Here is a 21519-nt window from a genome sequence, read left to right as displayed (position 1 = left end):
GGAGCCGGGAATATTGACAAAACTAACCACAGTTAATGGGAGGCCTGCCCAGGGCCCCTGCCACTCCTCCAGGCATCTGTGTAGACCTTCCCTGGAGAGCCCTAAATAATCAGAGAGATTGGCAGTGCTACGCTGGACGGACGCAAAGCCAGCGAAAGGTCATTGTCTCAGACCTCATCAAAGAGATCCGTGGCACGTGTCTGATCCAGCAGAGAACGGTAAGAGAAAGAAGAAAGACAACATATAGGGAATATTCGAGTGAATCTCAATCTTAAGAAATGTTCAATTAATATTTCACCCTCATAATCAAAAAATATATAAGACATTATATTTATTATCATTAAAATAAGGTCACATAATACCATGATACATATGTATTTATTCGATTGCGAGGTGAACATTTCTTGTGAGAAAGATTGTGAGGAAACAATAGAACAGTACACCAATGCAGTGAAATACCCAGAATCAAAGAAATAATATGAATAGTTAAATAACTCAAATAATTATGCTTTTAGTATGCACTGGATGTTTTTTTAAGATGAGCAATTGCAGCCTAAATTATTTTCTTTTCATAATTTTTTTTTTTTTTTAAAGTTATTTTCAGCTCTTTGATCAGCGTTTTAAAAGGAAAATGAAAACGGAATACCTTGGATGTATTCTTAAATGTCAGAAAATAACATCAGCGGTTTCGCATCAAGTGCACATGCTGCTGTGAAAACATTTCAGCATCAAGCTTTTATTACCGCTGTACCATTTTTGTCGTAAGTGCGAATATATTTTCTCCCTGAATCATCCATTTGACCATATGTTTTACTTTCTAAAATTTGACTGATCTCCAAGATCATTTAAGTCCACAAGCACTGAAAATCTTTGTGCTAAGGGTTGAAAAACACCTCTTAGACTTAGACTGAAATGTTCAGTGTATCTCCCTCTAGTGGTTTGTCATGTGAACTGACTTGGCTAATACAGTTGCTATGAAATAAAAGGATAGATATTTAAAAAACTAGATATTTAATGTGTGTTTACTGATGGACTCACCTTAGCCAGTACATGTATGTACTTTTTGAGTGCAGTCAGATCGTCTCCACTAATGCTGATGTGACCAGACAGCTCTACACGCAGAGAATAATGCAGCGCTGATTCCAAATCAGACATGTACACACGCGTCCTAAATACACACACACATAGAAACCTCTGTAGGACAATCGCTGACATTATGTGTACCATTTAAATCATGAGAGGCAAATACGAAAGTCCACATGGTTTGATTTGTTAACACTTTAAAGGGATAGTTCACCCAAAAATCATTTACTCATGCTATCCCTGATGTATATTAATTTCTTTCTTCAGGAGATTTTTAGGAAAATATTCCATCTCTGTTAGTCCATATAATGCAAGTGAATAGGTGCTGCAAGGTTGACGCTTGAAAAACCACACACAGCGATCGTGATGGTAATCCATACGACCCCAGTGGTTGAATCAATGACTTCTGAAGTGAAACGATAGGTCATGGCATCCAGTATACTGCCATTCAAGCGTTCTTGAGAGGGATGTTGTGATGTAAATGCGTTGTGGAGCTTACACAAAGAAGTGGCGGTCCTCTGTGCTTCTGTAGTACCATCATGATCGCTGTGTGTGGTTTTTCGAGCATCACCCATCTTTCATTATACAGACTTTTTTTTTTTTTTTTATCTGAAGAAAGAAATTCATATACATCGGGGATAGCATGAGGGTGAGTAAAAGAGAATTCAACATTTTGGGTGAACTATACCTAGTGTTATTTAATGTAATCATGCTTTCTACAACAACGATGTGTCATAGTTCAAGGGATAGTTCAACCAAAATTAACGTTTTCTCTTTAACTATCCCTTTAACTATAACATATCATTGTTGTAGAAAGCATGATTACATTAAATAACACTTACAGGGACAGTTCACTCAAAATGAAAATTATCTCATCTTTCACTCACCCTCATTTTGGTCCAAACCCATAACTTTGGTTAAAGGAGAACCCCGGTCAATTTGAACATTGAGCTCATTTTTTTGTACATTTGGAGTGCTGTCAGTACAGAGAACAACGACAAAAATCGGTGTTGCCTACACCGAGTTATCCTCTTTTTAAAATTTGCACCCTGTTGACTTCAATGGGGCAAGTTTTAAACCTGCTTTTAGCCTCTTAACATCCTTGATGTGTCATTACAAGTGCACAGGTCATGTGAGTGATTCCTTCGGAGTGAACGCGGGTGAATCTGACTGCAGTAGATGTGAAAGATATGAATAAAAATGATGTTTATTCAGCCAGCGCACATACCTGTGTTTACATCCTGTTTTCAGTCGAAGTCCACAGAAGTCGATTGTCGAGTTCACGCGCGTGATCATAGGTACTAAACCTATGCGCATGAACTCGACAATCGATTACTGTGGACTTCTCCGATCGCTGAGCTGGAAGACGCATTATTTACCTGAGACGAGCGGAGAGGAAGGAGCACAGTGCATGTAGTGACATCATGTCCGAATCACATGTAATAAAAAAATCTAACTTTATCATTATGAATATAAACAAATAAGATGTATTTTAGTACTCACTATCAAGCTAGCATATTGATATTGGTAAAGTTTAAAATATATATTTTTTGATTCGCTAACGAGGTAGTTATATCTATAAGGCAAAGCTAAAAACAGGTTGCATTGATACACGTTTTTCCATTACCATCAGTTACATTGTGATGAAGATGAATTTCGTGTAAGATTCATAACATATATGGTGTTCTGCATGTAGGGGTGGGAGATATTGACAAAAATGAATATCTCGATATTTTTTCCCAATATCTCGATATCGATATTCAGGCGATATTTTTGCCATCCTTCAAAGAAATGTGTGCAAACTGGCAAAGAAGGTCCAGTTGGTCTTTTGACTTGCTGCATTTGACCTATTATTGTAGGCTTTAGAAAAATAAAAAACAATAAAGGATCCGAGCTAACTAAACAGAATCTGAGGTAGCCCTTACTTTTTCCACTCACTAAAAAAGAAAAGAAAAACGGAACTAGGTATCTCTTGCAACAGTGATTATTAAATCAAACAACAATATTGTTGATGATCAATTCAAAGTAAAAAAATATATATATATTTTCAAAACGCTATAAATCCATCCATTTTTTTCCCCAAAACGCTATAAATCCATCTTTTTTATTTTTTCAAAAATGTATGGTTTGTCTTTTTAAAAAAGTCTTGCATTTATGAGGAAAAACAATATTACGTGACAGTTCTCCATTATGGACGCGAGCGCTCTGAAAGCGCACTAAAAGACTTTCAAACTTTCACAGAGACCTCAAAACAGAAAGCACAAAGCCTTTCTTTAAAACGAATTTCGTTTTGTTTTAATTGTATCTTAATTTTAATATTTTTTTCATTAACCAATTTCCTGGATTTATTACATAAAAGTAAATATATCAATCACAACATAAGGTGCTTGAACTGGAGATTATATCATCACCTCGCCTCACAGGCCTAAAAAATGTGAAATATATTTACAGAAATCTGGTTCTAAACAAAGCCATCCAAAAATAAAATAAAACTATGTAATAAATGTGCATTTCTCCGGTGCGTTCACTACTGCGAAGATCGCGAGTCAATAGCCTATCGTCAATTTCATCTTTGCAGCCGACACAGAAATTAATAAACAATTAAAATGTCTTATTGCAATATTTTACATATTCATAATCATTACTTTTGCTGGTTCTTTGAGGCAGCTTTTTAGGTTTATGGCGTTTTGGAAAAGAGCTCTTCACGTAGGCTACAAACACCGTTTCACCAAGGCACAGCAGCCCTTCAGCACATAAGAAAAAAAAGAGAAAAAGCACGGACTTACTAATTACGAAACTTTGATGTGGTTGAACATGTGAAACAGTCACAAATTCCTCTGCAACTCAAACCTTCTCAGTACGAGTTATGAAGGAAGAGAACAGCATTACAGTTTTCAGCGCGTCCTCCTCTGATTGCGGTGTTGTGACTGGAAAAGTGCGTGCAGAAGCACATGCAAAACTTAGGTTTGTAAAATGTCCTTTTGTCTTCCTTTTTTAGCCTTATTTGCTGGTAATGTGAATTTTGATTGCTCTTTCTCTGCCATTGTTTTGCTCCTAGGTTCTGTGCCTTTTGAATTCCTCAAATCAAACGTGCGCACGCAAGTGGGCAGATCCCGTGGCAAAAGGGTGGTTGCTATGGTTGCGAGAGAGAGTGACAGTTGCCTAAGCCAATCCTTTGTTTCGTCCCGAATGGAAATAATGAGCTGTGTTTAACACAGATTAAACGGTCTAGAGTCACGCGATTTTTATACTCTTTTTTTCAGAGTACTTACATTTTAATTATGTATTGATATATATAGAAAGTTTAAACAAATTTGGAAAAAAGTATTTTATAAAATTCCTACCTACCCTGCCTTTAAGCAGTTTAATTTAAGTATTACGAAGAGATACAATCACTTCTTGCGTACATGAGAACCAATGAGGTTCGTCTTAGCATGTTACGAATGCACAAGCTTCTGTGTTTACTATATGTGATGGCTTACCATTTGCTCTATGCATATATGGGAACGAAAGCCTAGAATAATTCTGTTCATCTTATAAAGTGATTGTATATCTCTTCAGAAGTCTTACAGTGGATTTACACTGGGTGTCGGCGTTATGACTTCTCGCTTACTTTACTCGTGTACTAAGCAGACGAAAGCCAAAAGCGATCATCCGACACTGGAAAAGTAATGTGATTGGGTGTTGTCACTATAATGGTTTCATCAGAACCGAGTTTCAGACACACCCTCCGTCAAGTGTTGACGCCCCGTGTGAATGCAGTGTTACAGGTTTGAAACGATATGAGGGTCAGTAAATGATTACATTTTACATTTCTGGGTGAACTATCCCTTAAACAAATGAAACTTTGATTTATGAATGTTCAATCATATTTGAACTTTCATTAACTTTTCATTAACTACTGATTTGTTAAGTGTAATAAGACTTAATAAAATGTTTTGCATTAATCCAGTCACCATGTATATAATTAAATTATGCATGAATATGTAAATTATGTCTAAATGTGGGAAGACAATGAACTAGGCCTGAACTAGGCCATTTTAGAGGCTTAAATGGCTCAATGGTTGATTACTGTGTGTCAGCTTGTGTGCACTAACTTGTTAAACGGCCTCCATTCCTCTAGAGTTGAGTTCTTCATGAGATCAATGATGGGAGTCTGGGGTTTGCCTGTCCGCACTACCCCTGGCAACCTCTGGAGGGCATATGTGTAGAAAGTACGAGCTTCACTGAGTCTAAGGGAGGAGAAAACGGAATGAGGGTCACACAACTACTAAACATGACCAAGTATGAGACAACATTTGACAAAAGAATGTGGAGTGGTTATGTCTATCAGACTCCAGAAGAGCTCAAAATCCATGTTTATAGAGCTGCTCTTTGTTGAATCAGTTCAATTTAGGACAGGAATTAAAATAAGAGTTAAGGTTAAGGTTAGGGTCTGGATTAGAGCCAGAGATAGGGTAGAGACAGTCACTCTACTTCCAAATATAACTACTTCCCTATTACACAGTGTGCAAAATGCAGTATGTCAAATGAGTAGTATGTCAGAATACATAGCATTCATAAAACAGTAGGCAAACAAATGACCTACCGCATCTGACATGGCAGAAGTGTTCGGATTGTATTCAAACTACATGCATACTTACAGAAAATACTGGGTCGAGAAATATGTTCTTCATCAAATGCATTACATATGCTGACAGTATGTGAAGTCGAGTTATAGACAGGAAGTGAGGTAAAAGATTTCCTTTGTGACTAAAGCGACTAATATATATCGGCCAGGCAGATTCATCAACTGATGTTTGGACATTTTGAGATGCATTTTTAAATATGACTGGTACGCCTGTAAAGGTACGCCTGGCTGATTAACAGAAGTGTTACTTTCCTTTGTGTCAATTCAAAATTATACCAACAGGTATCCTTATGGATGAAAAAAAAGCCCCAATTATCATAAAAGATTTAGAATTTGGAATTTTAAGTGAATAGTACAAATATTTAATACACTATGTCAACACTAAAGGCTATTTCGTATGGCATGAGCTGTATAATTTTAAGTAGATTTACAAAAAATAAACAAACACAACTCTTATAGCACTGTATGAAAATATATAAAAGCTTTCAATTTGATATTTGGCCGAAATTCTACAATTATTTAAAAAAAATATTCATTAGAAAACTTTCAGAATAAAATTTTTGCCTGGTAAAATTAAAGGCAGGGCACTTTGTAAAATATGCTTAATAGACAATAGAGTGGTACAGAAATGACAAGGTGGTTCTTAAGGTAGCGTAAATGTTAATTTCATTTATATACTGTATACTATTTATTTACTTGATACAAAAATACAGTAAATCAGCTTAAAAACTGCTTAATATTTTGTAGATTTCTTCAGAATTCTTTTATGAATAGAAACATAAATGTAACAAATGTCTTTACTGTAACTTCTGATCATTTGAATGCATCCTTGGTAAATAAAGTCATTAATATATATATATATATATATATATATATATATATATATATATATATATATACTGTACCACTGGCTACCACAGTCTCTAGATATAAAACTGACTCCTGACTCCTTTCTTGATAATTCTGGAAACGAATAATGTTAAAAAGCTACTTTCCTCCCCAAAAATATTAATTGTGTCTAGGAATGCATTGTGAGCTTATACTCCCATGTCTCACTTCTCGTGTTTTCCACTATCATCCATTTACCTTTCTTCCTCGGATGAGCAGATGGTGGGTGTGACGTGCTGATGAGATGTCATTACTGATCATTACCCTCTTCACTAACCCTGGCAATCAAACAATAAACACCACTGTGCATTCCTGAGTCTCTCGCACAGGCGGACACACACTCCCTCATCTACCCAGGCTTCAATCAACCCTCGCCGGGGAGACGGGGCAAAGCCTGAGGTCCCCAGGGTCCGACGGCACGCTTCTGAGACCACGAGGACCTGTTCCGCCCGGGGAGATCGTGGAGATAGTGTGTGTGTGTTTGTGTTTTTGCGCATGCTACACGAGATCAATCACGCATTCAGACCTGATGGCACGCCATCTGTTGCTCTGCAGACCAGGGACTGTTTGGCAGGTGAAACGCAGAAAAATGAACACTATTGTTTCGGTGTAGAAGATTAAAACCCCCTCCACACACATGCGCACACCCTCTGCACACCATCAAGAAGGACGGAAACAACATAAGCCAACCATAAATCATTTCTCTTTTGCATTTGTCATCTAAAGAGCCCCACACCCGTGCCAAGTTATTTTTCTCAAACAAGCATAACAAAGCAAGTAAACCTCTGATTTATGCTCCTGGTTAGAAATGATTATGAAAGCTCTGTGATCTTGAATAATGGCATGTATCAAAACTCTGTTGTCTCATTAACATTGCCAGATGTTGTGGAGATTTTTCCTGCAATGGCTAATGATCATACAACTGAGAAGATGGGATCAGGCAAATGCTAAATACTTAATTATAAGAATCTAAGGCCTGGTTTCACAGACAGGGCTTAGATTAAGCCAGGATTAGGTCATAGTTCAATTAGGCGTTTAAGTAATTTTTATAAACATGCCTTAGAAAAAGGCATTACTGGTGTGCATCTTAAGACAAAACAAATGCAATGACATGTTTTAAGATCAGTCAGTGCAAGTTTCTTTCAGTTGAAATAGCTCAGATTTACATTTTAGTCTAGGACTAGACTTAAGCCTTGTCTGTGAAACCGGGGGTAAGAGTTAAATGCCTCGACTCTAGCTCATGCTAGAATGTAATTCAAATCCCATCTTTCCCATTCAAATCTATATTATTTTTTTCAACTGTTTTATAAAAAACAATAAAAATCTGGAAGTCTGGTTGCTTAGAAAAGTAACAGCACAGCTCGCCTCAAAAAGAAACATGATTTGAGGCATTGTTCCTGCCTGTAGCACAAACAGTACATAAAAAGTTAAATATTGAAGTGTAATACTTTTGTACGATATTCTTAAGTATGAGCATGAGCAATAATAACAGGTATCCCAAATACTTCCCTCATCTGTCATACGACCAACATTCTTTAGGCAATTATCTACACATCAGGCTTATAGGCAGGGTAGGCGATTTGATCCAGAAACATTTTTTGTAATGCTGGTTGAAAGTCTCTTCACATCCTGCATCACTAAGTTAAGTGGTCTAAATGTATTTATATGTCTATATTCTCTGTGGAAAGCACAGGACCATAAAATGTTCGTCCAATCAATGCATTCAGTCCGAATGCAGTGATACGATGTCCTTCCTATCTGTCAACATATGTATTTCCATACCTCCGCGAACCCTGCAGGCGCAGACATCACGCTTCAACAGCGCGTTAGTCACGAGCACCCTAACCGAAACAACAGCCACCTTTTACAGTTCCTCCTGAACCAAAACAATGAGCTAATGCTGCGCCCACGCCATAACTACCGTAATTTGGAAGAGACGGAAACCTGTGAATTTATACTCAGAGCAGTTTGCGTTTCAATGGCAACACGCAACACTATCAACGCTGAAATGAAACTGCAGCAGTCAGGTCAGCAAACTCTGCTGTGTGTGTTCATGTGTTTTGGAGGAGGAGTGGCTTTGGAGATGCTCTGAAGGGAGGGTGGGATCTTATGCTTTCAAAGCAAGCTTGCTTTTGCTTGCCGCTCCAAAAATTGCCTACCCTACCTTTAATTGACATGATTTAAGGGGAGACACAGCAGGCAAAAATGGTTTTTTTTTTTTTATTGGTCAATTTTTAGATTTTGGGCTATTTGTCTTCAATAACATGTCTTCTTTCAGACTTGTGGTGAAAAAAAGTTAAAAATACACATTTAGTGTGTACTTTATCTATTTGCATCTGTAGATTTCTCCTAAATTCAACAAAAGTTGGCATTCTAAATCAACATGCTGCTCCGCGATCGCTGCCTGCACCCTGTCATCACATATACTCTCTCCTGTACAATGTTGTCGGATCCAAATATGGTCATTTCCTTTTTTATCAGCAACCAATCGTGAAAGTACAATGGGGCATTTAACTCTAATTGGCTGATGTCAATTTCTGACAAGTGATTCTACATGGGACCGGTTGTGTGTTTTTTACTGTTTTTTTACTGGGATTCTGTTCAGTTGAAGGCCATAAATACTGTGTTATAAGTTTTGATGTGTTTTAGGTGGTTTGTATTGTTGTTGCTAATGATTTGATAAGATATTGTGTCTGTAAATAGTTGTTTCCACTAAAAAAGTATGAATTTTTACAATTCAAATCTTTTAAGGCGGTTTTCTCAAAATGGTCTTTTTCTCATACTCTGAGCCAGAAATCTCCACTTCAGCAGCACTTACATACACCAAACTTTCCAGATGTATTCCTATCTATATTCTTAAGGTTTTTACAGAGGGGTTTGTTCATATATCATTCAGATTCTGATTTATACAACATTTTATACCAAAAAACTGCGCAAAAATAGTTTTTTTATGGCTGTTGACAGCTTTTTCTGATTAATGGAGTGATAAAAAGAGATATCCAAAATCCCCTCTGTAAAAACCTTTGACTCTAATATGTCAAAAAAATGAAACAAGAATTTTGAATCTGGCTTTATCCAATGTTCAGATTATCTCTTCTGGAAATGTATGAAAAATAGCAAATTTTTAATGAGACAATACATAATTTGCATATTTAAACATAAATATTCTAAAAACTTGTAATACAAAAGATATTTGTCTTAATGTCAGTAATCAACTGGGGAGGTTTCATGCTGATATCTATCAGTTAATTTTTTTTTCCTATTCACCTGGGGTGTCTCCCCTTAATGTCAAATTTACTCCTGAAAATTTCCATGAAATCAGTCATTGCAAAATCATGTAAACTGATTTTACATCTGCAGTAGAGATGAATGAAGGAAATGGAGCACTTACACTTTTACTTTACACATGTATCTGGATGGGTAGTACAGGTAGCAGGAAGGAAAATTGGTCACACTAAACCTGGACACCAAACTTGTCTCTGTGTCCAAAACCCTGCGCACAGCTATGTTCTCATACTGCAACAAATCCAATGTCACCTAAAGAAAAAAAATAAAGAAAAACAATTCAACGTCACTTAAGATAAATATCTAAAAATCTAATCTAATCTAACCTATTAGTAAATTAGTACATTTTGTACAGAAAAATCCTATTCAACTAAAGTTATTCCGTATTTTTCATTAAGGCTTAATAGAAAGATTGAAGCTTGAAAATACATGGAAATAATTATGAACAAATTAGTCTAAATCTATTGTTTTGTGGAAGGAATACAGACTTGGAACGACATGGTGAATAAATAATGACATGAATTATTCCTTTAAATCATCTTTGTGTAAACTGATCTCACCTCTCTGCCCACATAGGAGCTTTTCTTCTCAAACACAAGAGCGAGGTGCTTTACATTGTTGGTCTGAAAAAAGTTGTCGATCTCTGCCTCACTGTGGAGAGAAAATGTATTATATTCAAATAGGTAAAGATAATGTAATGCAAACCGGTCTATAATGAGGACACGGTCTGACTCACATCTCATATACTCATATCCTGCCTAGAGAGTTTACTAAAAGCAAGTACTAATTTAACTATGATGCTAACTTTTTTTTTTTTAACACATTAAATTTATGACATGAAGGGCATCCGACGTAAAACCTGTGCCAAATCATGTGTGTGTGTGAAGCGGACCCTGCAAATGAGCGGGAATAACGCTAAGAAAGTGAGAATATATATATATATATAATTTTTTTTTTTTTTTTTATCAAAACACCCTTAAATCCCTCTCTAAACTATTTCTGACATTTCTGTGCTTTCTCTACTTATTGTGCTTTGAGAGGACAAAAAGCTTTTTATTTAAACATTTCCTGCAATGATTTGACAGATGACACCAAAATAGAGGAATTAGTATGATGCAAATCAAGTTTATGGTGTGTCCTCTTCCTTCCCTATGAGCATATGAGTGACCTTTTGCACAGCAATGTCAACTAAAAGCTCACTTAACCAACATGTTCACTGACCCTATCGAGATTCAAGTCCAAATTTGCAAATAAAAATTAAGATATGCTTTAAAATCGGAGTACAAAAGTACATTGTGTTCTAACCTAGCTGTCTCTAAAGGTGGACAAGCTGGTGGCCAAGCCTCATGTTGCTTCTCCAATTTATCGATAATGTGGTGCCGAAGGCCTCTCACATCCCTCGAGGATCCTACATGGACATTCAAAACATGTTCATACATAGATAAAGGTCATCATGCACATAATCATGCACATCACAGATCTTGATTAAGATATTGGATTGGATAGAAGAATGTCAGTACTGGTAGAGGAAAAGATTTTTAGTGTATAACAATGTAAACACTAAGCTGTCATGAATTCAAAATACTCTGGATTACTATTAAACTACTTTTCGGGGCTAGAGAGCAGAGGTTAAGCTACAAACAATCGATATTCATGACTTTGATAGACTGGGTTGTAAATGTTCTGTCATGCTTTATTTTCAGTCAGTAAAATACTAGCACTAAAAATGTGACCACAAGAGGATTTTCCGTTTGCTCTCAAAGTGTAAAAAAACAACAACAAAAAAACAGTTGCTGTGGTCTTGCAAACAACCAATTTAATGAACAATATACAGTGAGATATTCAGCTTGCTTTGACTACATGTGGAATTTTTAGTTCCTCTTCCCAAATCCTCCCAAATTCCTCCCAGTCTATTTTGGCTGGAACAGTTTAAAACTTTATATCCCCCCCTTTTCTTCTCTTTTGAAATGTGGGAATGTTTCTTACAGACAGAAGAATGTCATAAAGGTTTGGAACAACATGAACATCAGTAACTGAGAGAAATGTTTTCATTTTGGAGTGACAAAAAAAAAAGAAAAAAGAATGAATAAAAGAAATAAAGAAATACATTTTTACCAGTGAACTGCTGCCCCGTGGACTCATTGCTTGAATAAGCAGGGAAGAACTGAGAAAGACAGAGGGAGATCATTAGCTTTGCTACTTGAGACCTTCACATCGGTTGCCTGCAGAGCCACACTGACAGCTTTAGTCAACAGTTCTTCCTTTTAACCCCCCTATTAAAATTCATCAAAGCTGTGGACTCAGTCCCTTTATAAGAATGACCACTTTATTTTACAAGAAAAGAACACAAACTCATCCTAATCAAAATCCAGATGCGAAAATACCCAACCAGTAGAGGGACATGTAGTGATGATTTCAGGATTGTTTTCTTGAAGGAAACTGATGACAGATAATAATTCAAGGAATGGCAACAGCTGAATGTTTACATGGAGAATGGACAAAGAACTGACAGATTCTGTTACATCAGTCCGTCCCTCTGGCTTCAGAATAGCCCAGACCCATAGTGCATGACTGAACAAAGAACAGTTATTCATGAATAAAATGGATTCATCTGTGTGGAAAAACCTCACAAGTCAAACTATTGCAGTCTGCAACGGGCCTCATTCATGAAACACAAGCAGAATGAATTTCTGTGTAAATCATTTGTCGTGGCAGCAACAATTTAAGAATGGTTTTATGAACAATTTACAAACAGTTTCTTCTAATATTTCATGAGGCCCAATAAACGCAATCTACCATTTTTAAAGATGATTTTATAATATCTTCATTTCCATTTAGTCAATTGGAGTATACACACATTCACATACTTAACACTGACATTTTATAAAATATGCATAAGGTTACTACACACAAGACAAAATTGTATTGCTCAGATGTTGCTTGCATTTTCAGAGTTCGGAACATATTTCATTAAATATCAACGTTGTCTTGAATGTTTCAATTATGGTTGTATAAAATCAGCATTGCATAAAATTATGAAATATCACAATCATTCAAAAGTTTGAGGTTGGTAAGATTTTTTTAAAGTGTGTTATGCTCACCAAGGCTGCATTTATTAGATCAAAAAAAACGGTTATCTATTTTAATGTATTTCACAATGTAATTTATTCCTGTGCTGGCAAAGCTGAATTTCAATCAGCCATTAATCAGTCTTCAGAAATCATCATGTTAATAAATAATCATAAAAATGTTGAAAACACTTGTTGCTAAATATATTTGTGGAAAATATTCGAACAGTATTCATTTGAAATATAAATCATCTGTAACATGTATTTACTGTCAGTTTTCATCATTTTAATGCATCAACAAACAAAAAATTTTTTACTGACCCCAAACTTTTGAACAGTAGGCCTAGTGTGTATATGTATATATATATATAAAAAAAAAAAAAAAAACATCACAACTAAACAACCACAACAGCAACAGTAATTGTACTCTAACTGCACACTACCTTCAGTGTGGGATATCCTGTGATGCCGAAATTGGTGCAAACTTTTCTGTTGCTTTCATCAGCACAATCAATAGCAGCCAGATCCACAGCAGGCTTCCATTCTGCAAAAGCAACACGACACAGAATGCTGAGTTTATGAAATTGTATAAATGCACAGAATGGGGTTGATAACGTTTTTGCAAATCAATTTCAGTTGCATGTTGTAAGGTTGCAAAAAGTAAGTTTAAAGTTTAAAGGCTGTGTTATAACAACATATGCTCCAATAACCTTTCATAAAGGGGACTTCCAGGAGTCTGCCAACAAGTGTTTTTGATGAACAAAGGTACCATCAACCTAGATTAGCATCTCCAAAACCTCAAAACTAGAGCAACAGAAGAGGAAAAAATATATGTGCACTTCAATGTGGTGGTGGTGGTGTCTCAAAACCTAAATGAACTGCCTATTTGGTATGGCTTAAAATGAATTGACTCTGAATGCACCAATGTCTGGTAGTCATACTCACTTGGCAGACAGCTATGTCACGTGATACACACTATTTAAGCTCACTAATGGTAGCTCACTTGGCATGTCACTCACTCGTTTACTTGGTAGACAGCTTAGGTTTTGAAGCATTGCTTGTGTATGTGTATAGGTCAACGCCTTTGCACAAACTAGCTGTCTGTGTCCAACTGACAAAGCTAGACTAATTTACAGCTTAGTGAAAAATCATTGAGGTTATTATTAAAAGTTGCAGGTTGAAGGTTTTCAGTGAGTCAGAATTCAATGTGTTGCATAAGATACAGCAGGCTAAAACCTCTCACAAAAACATCACATTCGGCAAAAATTGCAAAAATTACAAAAAGTGATTGTAACTAGCCGAATGTGTTTAAAATGTCCTGTAGAAGATTACTGCCATATAGTGTTTATTTCTTTTTGTTAACAGTGGTGGCTAAAGATACCAACAACAATGCCATAGTTTTAGTATTGTACTAGTAACACAAACAGTAACTAGATGCGAAAGTTCGTCGAGACAAACTTTAAGTTGGCTTGAGAAAGTTTGGACCGGAAAGTTTTTTGCTAGGCGGTTGTTAGGATGTTATGGGTGGTCGCTATGGTGTTGCTAGGCGGTTGCTAGGGTGTTTTGGGTGGTTGCTAGGCGGTTGCTAGGGTCTTTTGGGTGGTTGCTAGGGTGTTTTGGGTGGTTGCTAGGGTGTTTTGGGTGGTTGCTAGGCGGTTGCCAGGGTCTTTTGTGTGGTTGCTAGGCGGTTGCTAGGGTGTTCTGGGTGGTTGCTAGGATATTTTGGGTGGTTGCTAGGGTCTTTTGGGTGGTTGCTAGGGTATTTTGGGTGGTTGCTAGGCGGTTGCTAGGGTGTTTTGGGTGGTTGCTAGGCGGTTTTGGGTGGTTGCTAGGCGGTTGCTAGGGTATTTTGGGTGGTTGCTAGGGTGTTCTGGGTGGTTGCTAGGCAGTTGCTAGGGTGTTATGGGTGGTTGCTATGGTGTTGCTAGGCGTTGCTAAGGTATTCTGGGTGGTTGCTAGGTGGTGGCCAGGGTGTTCTGGGTGGTTGCTAGGCTGTTTTGGGTGGTTGCTAGGGTATTCTGGGTGGTTGCTAGGGTCTTTTGGGTGGTTGCTAGGCGGTTGCTAGGGTCTTTTGGGTGGTTGCTAGGGTCTTTTGGGTGGTTGCTACGGTGTTCTGGGTGGTTGCTAGGGTCTTTTGGGTGGTTGCTAGGCGGTTGCTAGGGTCTTTTGGGTGGTTGCTAGGGTCTTTTGGGTGGTTGCTACGGTGTTCTGGGTGGTTGCTAGGGTCTTTTGGGTGGTTGCTAGGCGGTTGCTAGGGTGTTCTGGGGGGTTGCTATGGTATTCAGGGCGGTTGATATGGTGTTACTAGGTGGTTGGTAGTTATCACAGATGGTTACTATGGAGTTTTTATAGAGTTCTTAGCATGATCTTGGCATGATTTAACACTTAACTAATCGCTATTAGCATGTAGCTATTCACTGCTAGCATATGTAGCATGTTGGAAGTGCTGTTTGCTAGCATGAGTCAAAAGAGCCAAACCTCATCTCTATACGATGTTCTGATACAGAGATATAGGTCTTGCAAAACGGTTGCTAGGGTACTCAAGTTTGGTTGCTATGGAGTTGCTTGGGAGCTGGGAGCTTTAAACTTAAGAAGTTTAAATTGGTTTGAAGTTTAAAGTAGTTTAAAGTAGTTTGAAGTTTATGATAGATATATAAATAAGTTAGATAGATACAAACAAACAAACAAACACACACACACACACACACACACACACACTCACACAGACTACCTCGCTCACACACTCACTCAGACACACACACACACACACACACACACACACACACACACTCAGAGTTTATGAGTTTAGAGTTTATAAGTGTACAAGTTTTTGAGTTTAGAGTTTATAAGTTTAAATGAGTTTAGAGTTCAGAATTTATTAATTTATGAGTTTAAGAGTTCATAAGTCTATGAATTCATGAGTTTATTAGTTAATTAGTTATTAAATTTAAGTTAATTAGTTTATAAGTGTATGAGATTAGAGTTTATTAGTTTAAATGAGTTTCATTGGCTAATATATATAGAATGGCAGTTTGAATTAGTTTTCAAGGGATTTAGATTTAAATTTTTGTCGGTTGGTGAGTTTGAATTTTTTTAGAATGCCCAATGTTAAGTCAATGGGAGTTTTTCCGAGTTTTGATCGTCATTTGTAGGAAAACCGTAAGTCCGATCAGTCTGAAAAGATAAAGCAACTCGAGTCAGAACAGTTTGAAGGTCTGAGCCGAGTTTGGAGTATGTAGAGTCAAAGCTCTAGGAGGAGATTGAGTGTAATTTTTTGGTAAGAAGAATAATAATAACTAGATTAAAAAGTTCGTCGAGACAAACTTTAAGTTGGCTTGAGAAAGTTTGGACTGGAAAGTTTAAAGTTTAAAGTAGTTTGAAGATTAAAGTAGTTTGAAGTTTAATTTAGTTTAAAGTTTAAAGAAGTTTGAAGTTTAATTTAGTTTAAAGTTTAAAGTAGTTTGAAGTTTAATTTAGTTTGAAGTTTAAAGTAGTTTGAAGTTTAATTTAGTTTAAAGGTTAAAGTAGTTTAAAGTTTAAAGTAGTTTAAAGTTTAAAGTAGTTTTAAGTTTAAAGTAGTTGTAAGTAGTTTGAAGTTTAAAGTACTTCAACGTTTAAAGTAGTTTGAAGTTCAAAGTAGTTTAAAATTTAAATTAGTTTGAAGTTTAAAGCAGTTTAAAGTTTCAAGTAGTTTAAAGTTAAAAAAGTTGCTAGGCTGTTGCTAGGGTGTTCTGGGTCGTTGCTATGTTGTTGCTAGGCAGTTGCTAGGGTATTCTGGTTGGTTGCTAGGCGGTTGCTATGGTGTTGCTAGGGTATTCTGGGTGGTTGCTAGGCGGTTGCTATGGTGTTGCTAGGGTATTCTGGGTGGTTGCTAGGCGGTTGCTAGGGTGTTCTGGGTGGTTGCTATTGTGTTGCTAGGTGGTTTCTAGGGTGTCCTGGGTGGTTGCTATGGTGTTGCTAGGCAGTTGCTAAGGTATTCTGGGTGGTTGCTAGGCGGTTGCTAGGGTGTTCTTGGTGGTTGCTATGGTGTTGTTAGGTGGTTGCTAGGGTGTTCTGGGTGGTTGCTATGGTGTTGCTAGGCGGTTGCTAAGGTATTCTGTGTGGTTGCTAGGGTGTTGCTAATGTATTTTGGGTGGTTGTTAGGGTGTTCTGGGTGGTTGCTAGGCGGTTGCTAGGGTGTTCTGGGTGAAACTAGGATATTTTGGGTGGTTGCTAGGGTCTTTTGGGTGGTTGCTAGGCGGTTGCTAGGGTGTTTTGGGTGGTTGCTAGTATATTTTGGGTGGTTGCTAGGTGGTTGCTAGGGTCTTTTGGGTGGTTGCTAGGCGGTTGCTAGGGTGTTTTGGGTGGTTGCTAGGATATTTTGAGTGGTTGCTAGGGTATTTTGGGTGGTTGCTAGGGTGTTCTGGGTGGTTGCTAGGCGGTTGCTAGGGTGTTCTGGGTGGTTGCTATGGTATTCAGGGCGGTTGATATGGTGTTACTAGGTGGCTGGTAGTTGTCACAGATGGTTACTATGGAGTTTTTATAGAGTTCTTAGCATGATCTTGGCATGATTTAACACTTAACTAATTGCTATTAGCATGTAGCTATTCACTGCTAGCATGTGTAGCATGTTGGAAGTGCTGTTTGCTAGCATGAGTCAAAAGAGCCAAAACTCATCTTTATACGATGTTCTGATACAGAGATATAGGTCTTGCAAAACGGTTGCTAGGGTACTCAAGTTTGGTTGCTATGGAGTTGCTTGGGAGCTGGAAGCATTAAACTTAAGAAGTTTAAAGTGGTTTGAAGTTTAAAGTAGTTTAAAGTAGTTTGAAGTTTATGATAGATATATAAATAAGTTAGATAGATACACACAAACACACACACACACACACACACACACACACACACTCACTCAGACTACCTCGCTCACACACTCACTCAGACACACACACACACTCAGAGTTTATGAGTTTAGAGTTTATAAGTGTACGAGTTTTTGAGTTTAGAGTTTATAAGTTTAAATGAGTTTAGAGTTCAGAGTTTATTAATTTATGAGTTTAAGAGTTCATAAGTCTATGAATTCATGAGTTTATTAGTTAATTAGTTATTAAATTTAAGTTAATTAGTTTATAAGTGTATGAGATTAGAGTTTATTAGTTTAAATGAGTTTCATTGGCTAATATATATAGAACGGCAGTTTGGTTTAGTCTTCAAGGTGTTTAGATTTGAATTTTTGTCGGTTGGTGAGTTTGAATCTGGATTTGAATTTTTTAGAACTCCCCAATGTAAGTCAATGGGAGTTTTTCCGAGTTTTGATCGTCATTTGTAGGAAAACCGTAAGTCCGATCAGTCTGAAAAGATAAAGCAACTAACTTCAGATCAGTTTGAGTGTCTGAGCCGAGTTTGGAGTATGTAGAGTTAAAGCTCTAGGACGAGTTTGAGTCAACAGTTTTTCACAGAAGAATAATAATAATAACTAGATGCGAAAGTTCGTCGAGACAAACTTTAAGTTGGCTTGAGAAAGTTTGGACCGGAAAGTTTTTTGCTAGGCGGTTGTTAGGATGTTATGGGTGGTCGCTATGGTGTTGCTAGGCGGTTGCTAAGGTATTCTGGGTGGTTGCTAGGCGGTTGCTAGGGTATTTTGGGTGGTTGCTAGGGTGTTTTGGGTGGTTGCTAGGGTGTTTTGGGTTGTTGCTAGGCGGTTGCCAGGGTCTTTTGTGTGGTTGCTAGGCGGTTGCTAGGGTGTTCTGGGTGGTTGCTAGGATATTTTGGGTGGTTGCTAGGGTCTTTTGGGTGGTTGCTAGGGTATTTTGGGTGGTTGCTAGGCGGTTGCTAGGGTGTTTTGGGTGGTTGCTAGGCGGTTTTGGGTGGTTGCTAGGCGGTTGCTAGGGTATTTTGGGTGGTTGCTAGGGTGTTCTGGGTGGTTGCTAGGCAGTTGCTAGGGTGTTATGGGTTGTTGCTATGGTGTTGCTAGGCGTTGCTAAGGTATTCTGGGTGGTTGCTAGGTGGTGGCGAGGGTGTTCTGGGTGGTTGCTAGGCTGTTTTGGGTGGTTGCTAGGGTATTCTGGGTGGTTGCTAGGGTCTTTTGGGTGGTTGCTAGGCGGTTGCTAGGGTCTTTTGGGTGGTTGCTAGGGTCTTTTGGGTGGTTGCTACGGTGTTCTGGGTGGTTGCTAGGGTCTTTTGGGTGGTTGCTAGGCGGTTGCTAGGGTCTTTTGGATGGTTGCTAGGGTCTTTTGGGTGGTTGCTACGGTGTTCTGGGTGGTTGCTAGGGTCTTTTGGGTGGTTGCTAGGCGGTTGCTAGGGTGTTCTGGGGGGTTGCTATGGTATTCAGGGCGGTTGATATGGTGTTACTAGGTGGTTGGTAGTTATCACAGATGGTTACTATGGAGTTTTTATAGAGTTCTTAGCATGATCTTGGCATGATTTAACACTTAACTAATCGCTATTAGCATGTAGCTATTCACTGCTAGCATATGTAGCATGTTGGAAGTGCTGTTTGCTAGCATGAGTCAAAAGAGCCAAACCTCATCTCTATACGATGTTCTGATACAGAGATATAGGTCTTGCAAAACGGTTGCTAGGGTACTCAAGTTTGGTTGCTATGGAGTTGCTTGGGAGCTGGGAGCTTTAAACTTAAGAAGTTTAAATTGGTTTGAAGTTTAAAGTAGTTTAAAGTAGTTTGAAGTTTATGATAGATATATAAATAAGTTAGATAGATACAAACAAACAAACACACACACACACACACACACACACACACACACACACACACACACTCACACAGACTACCTCGCTCACACACTCACTCAGACACACACACACACACACACACACACACACACACTCAGAGTTTATGAGTTTAGAGTTTATAAGTGTACAAGTTTTTGAGTTTAGAGTTTATAAGTTTAAATGAGTTTAGAGTTCAGAATTTATTAATTTATGAGTTTAAGAGTTCATAAGTCTATGAATTCATGAGTTTATTAGTTAATTAGTTATTAAATTTAAGTTAATTAGTTTATAAGTGTATGAGATTAGAGTTTATTAGTTTAAATGAGTTTCATTGGCTAATATATATAGAATGGCAGTTTGAATAAGTTTTCAAGGGATTTAGATTTAAATTTTTGTCGGTTGGTGAGTTTGAATTTTTTTAGAATGCCCAATGTTAAGTCAATGGGAGTTTTTCCGAGTTTTGATCGTCATTTGTAGGAAAACCGTAAGTCCGATCAGTCTGAAAAGATAAAGCAACTCGAGTCAGAACAGTTTGAAGGTCTGAGCCGAGTTTGGAGTATGTAGAGTTAAAGCTCTAGGAGGAGATTGAGTGTAATTTTTTGGTAAGAAGAATAATAATAATAAGTTTAAATAGGATTTCAATATGTTGGCTTTCTCAAGCCAACTTAATAAGTTTAAGTACAATATCAGTAAGTTGGCTTTCTCAAGCCAACTTAATAAGTTTAAATAGGATTTCAATATGTTGGCTTTCTCAAGCCAACTTAACTATGATATTTCGGTAGAAACCAGTTACCATGGTAAATGATATTGTAAAGGAAGTCGACTATTTTGCACTGAGGCTACAGGACAGGACACGAACAGCATTTTTACTTTGCAACAGTATCTTCATGGTATGGAAACATAGGGCATACAAACCTTTAATATCTCTGGCGAGGCTTTTCCAGGTGGGTGAGAAGTTGATACAGTGTCCGCACCAGTTCGCGTAAAACATCACGAGACGAGTCGCGCTGGAGTTATACAGCACCGAGTCCACATTCTCCGGTGATAAAATAATAACTTGATCCGACGCTGTGTACAGCCCAGCTTCGGCGATTAAAGGACAAATACTTAAAAAAGAAATAAAAGCACATAAAAAAGAGTTAGATGGATTTAATTTGTTTTTTGTCGTGTAACAAGACGTGGCACCACAGCTCCACCGCGCCATCTTCCCTTATTTCAGGTCAAACTAAACTAACTCTATTAGAAAGTGATAGAAAGTTTACTGCGACTGGTCACACGTTCAGCTCCCTCCCACTTAACTGTACCCAACGCTCTCTCTCTCTCTCTCTGAACTCATAGCTAAACAAACCAAACAGGGGTGTTTTTAACACTTTTATGTCACAGTCGGTTGATTTTTTTTTAAACTAATAGATGTTTTTCTCTTGTCCCTGGATCAGCAAACACAGAACGTTCCACTAACGTTAGTATTTGGTTCCCGTTTGGCTTTTTTTTTTTTTTTTGAACTAAATAATAACGTCCTGAACACTTTTTTTTAGGTTTTAGTTTTTGCAACGTTCCCAGAACGTTGCCGGGAGGTTATTTTTAAATAACTTAAAAATAACTTATACAGAACGTTCCATAATGGTTTTATGGTTACAAAGACTAAAACCTAAAAAGACGTTTCTTACATGTTATTATTTGGTTTTCTAAAAATGAATAAATAGTAACGTTAGGGGAACGTTCTGTGTTTCGTTGATCCTGGCCTTTCGTTGATCGTTGACTTGCCAAAATCACTGTCGCCTGTCCCAGACCCATCTGTTCAATCTTAAACTATCAAAATAAAATGTTTAAAACTATGGCAGTCTCAACAAAGAGTAA

At 37.6% G+C, this 21519-nt stretch overlaps 1 protein-coding gene across 1 annotated transcript in view; it reads right to left on the bottom strand.

Annotated features, from left to right (window-relative positions):
• qsox1 (quiescin Q6 sulfhydryl oxidase 1) overlaps positions 1-20998 on the bottom strand; it is a 38136-nt gene extending 17138 nt beyond the window's left edge. The window contains exons 1-8 of the mRNA XM_084388537.1: positions 20578-20998; positions 13398-13498; positions 12002-12050; positions 11192-11294; positions 10447-10537; positions 9993-10138; positions 5181-5315; positions 1039-1168 (exon numbers count right to left, since the gene is read on the bottom strand). Of these exons, the coding sequence (XP_084244663.1) occupies positions 1039-1168; positions 5181-5315; positions 9993-10138; positions 10447-10537; positions 11192-11294; positions 12002-12050; positions 13398-13498; positions 20578-20866 (1044 nt within the window). The 5' untranslated portion in view covers positions 20867-20998. The remainder of the gene's footprint in view (positions 1-1038; positions 1169-5180; positions 5316-9992; positions 10139-10446; positions 10538-11191; positions 11295-12001; positions 12051-13397; positions 13499-20577) is intronic.
• Positions 20999-21519: the final 521 nt, after the last annotated feature.

The sequence above is a fragment of the Rutilus rutilus genome (genome assembly GCF_951802725.1).
Source record: "Rutilus rutilus genome assembly, chromosome: 19".
NCBI classification, from domain to species: domain Eukaryota; kingdom Metazoa; phylum Chordata; class Actinopteri; order Cypriniformes; family Leuciscidae; genus Rutilus; species Rutilus rutilus.
Note: the sequence above shows the minus strand (reverse complement) of the source record. Positions and strands in the feature narration are given on the sequence as shown.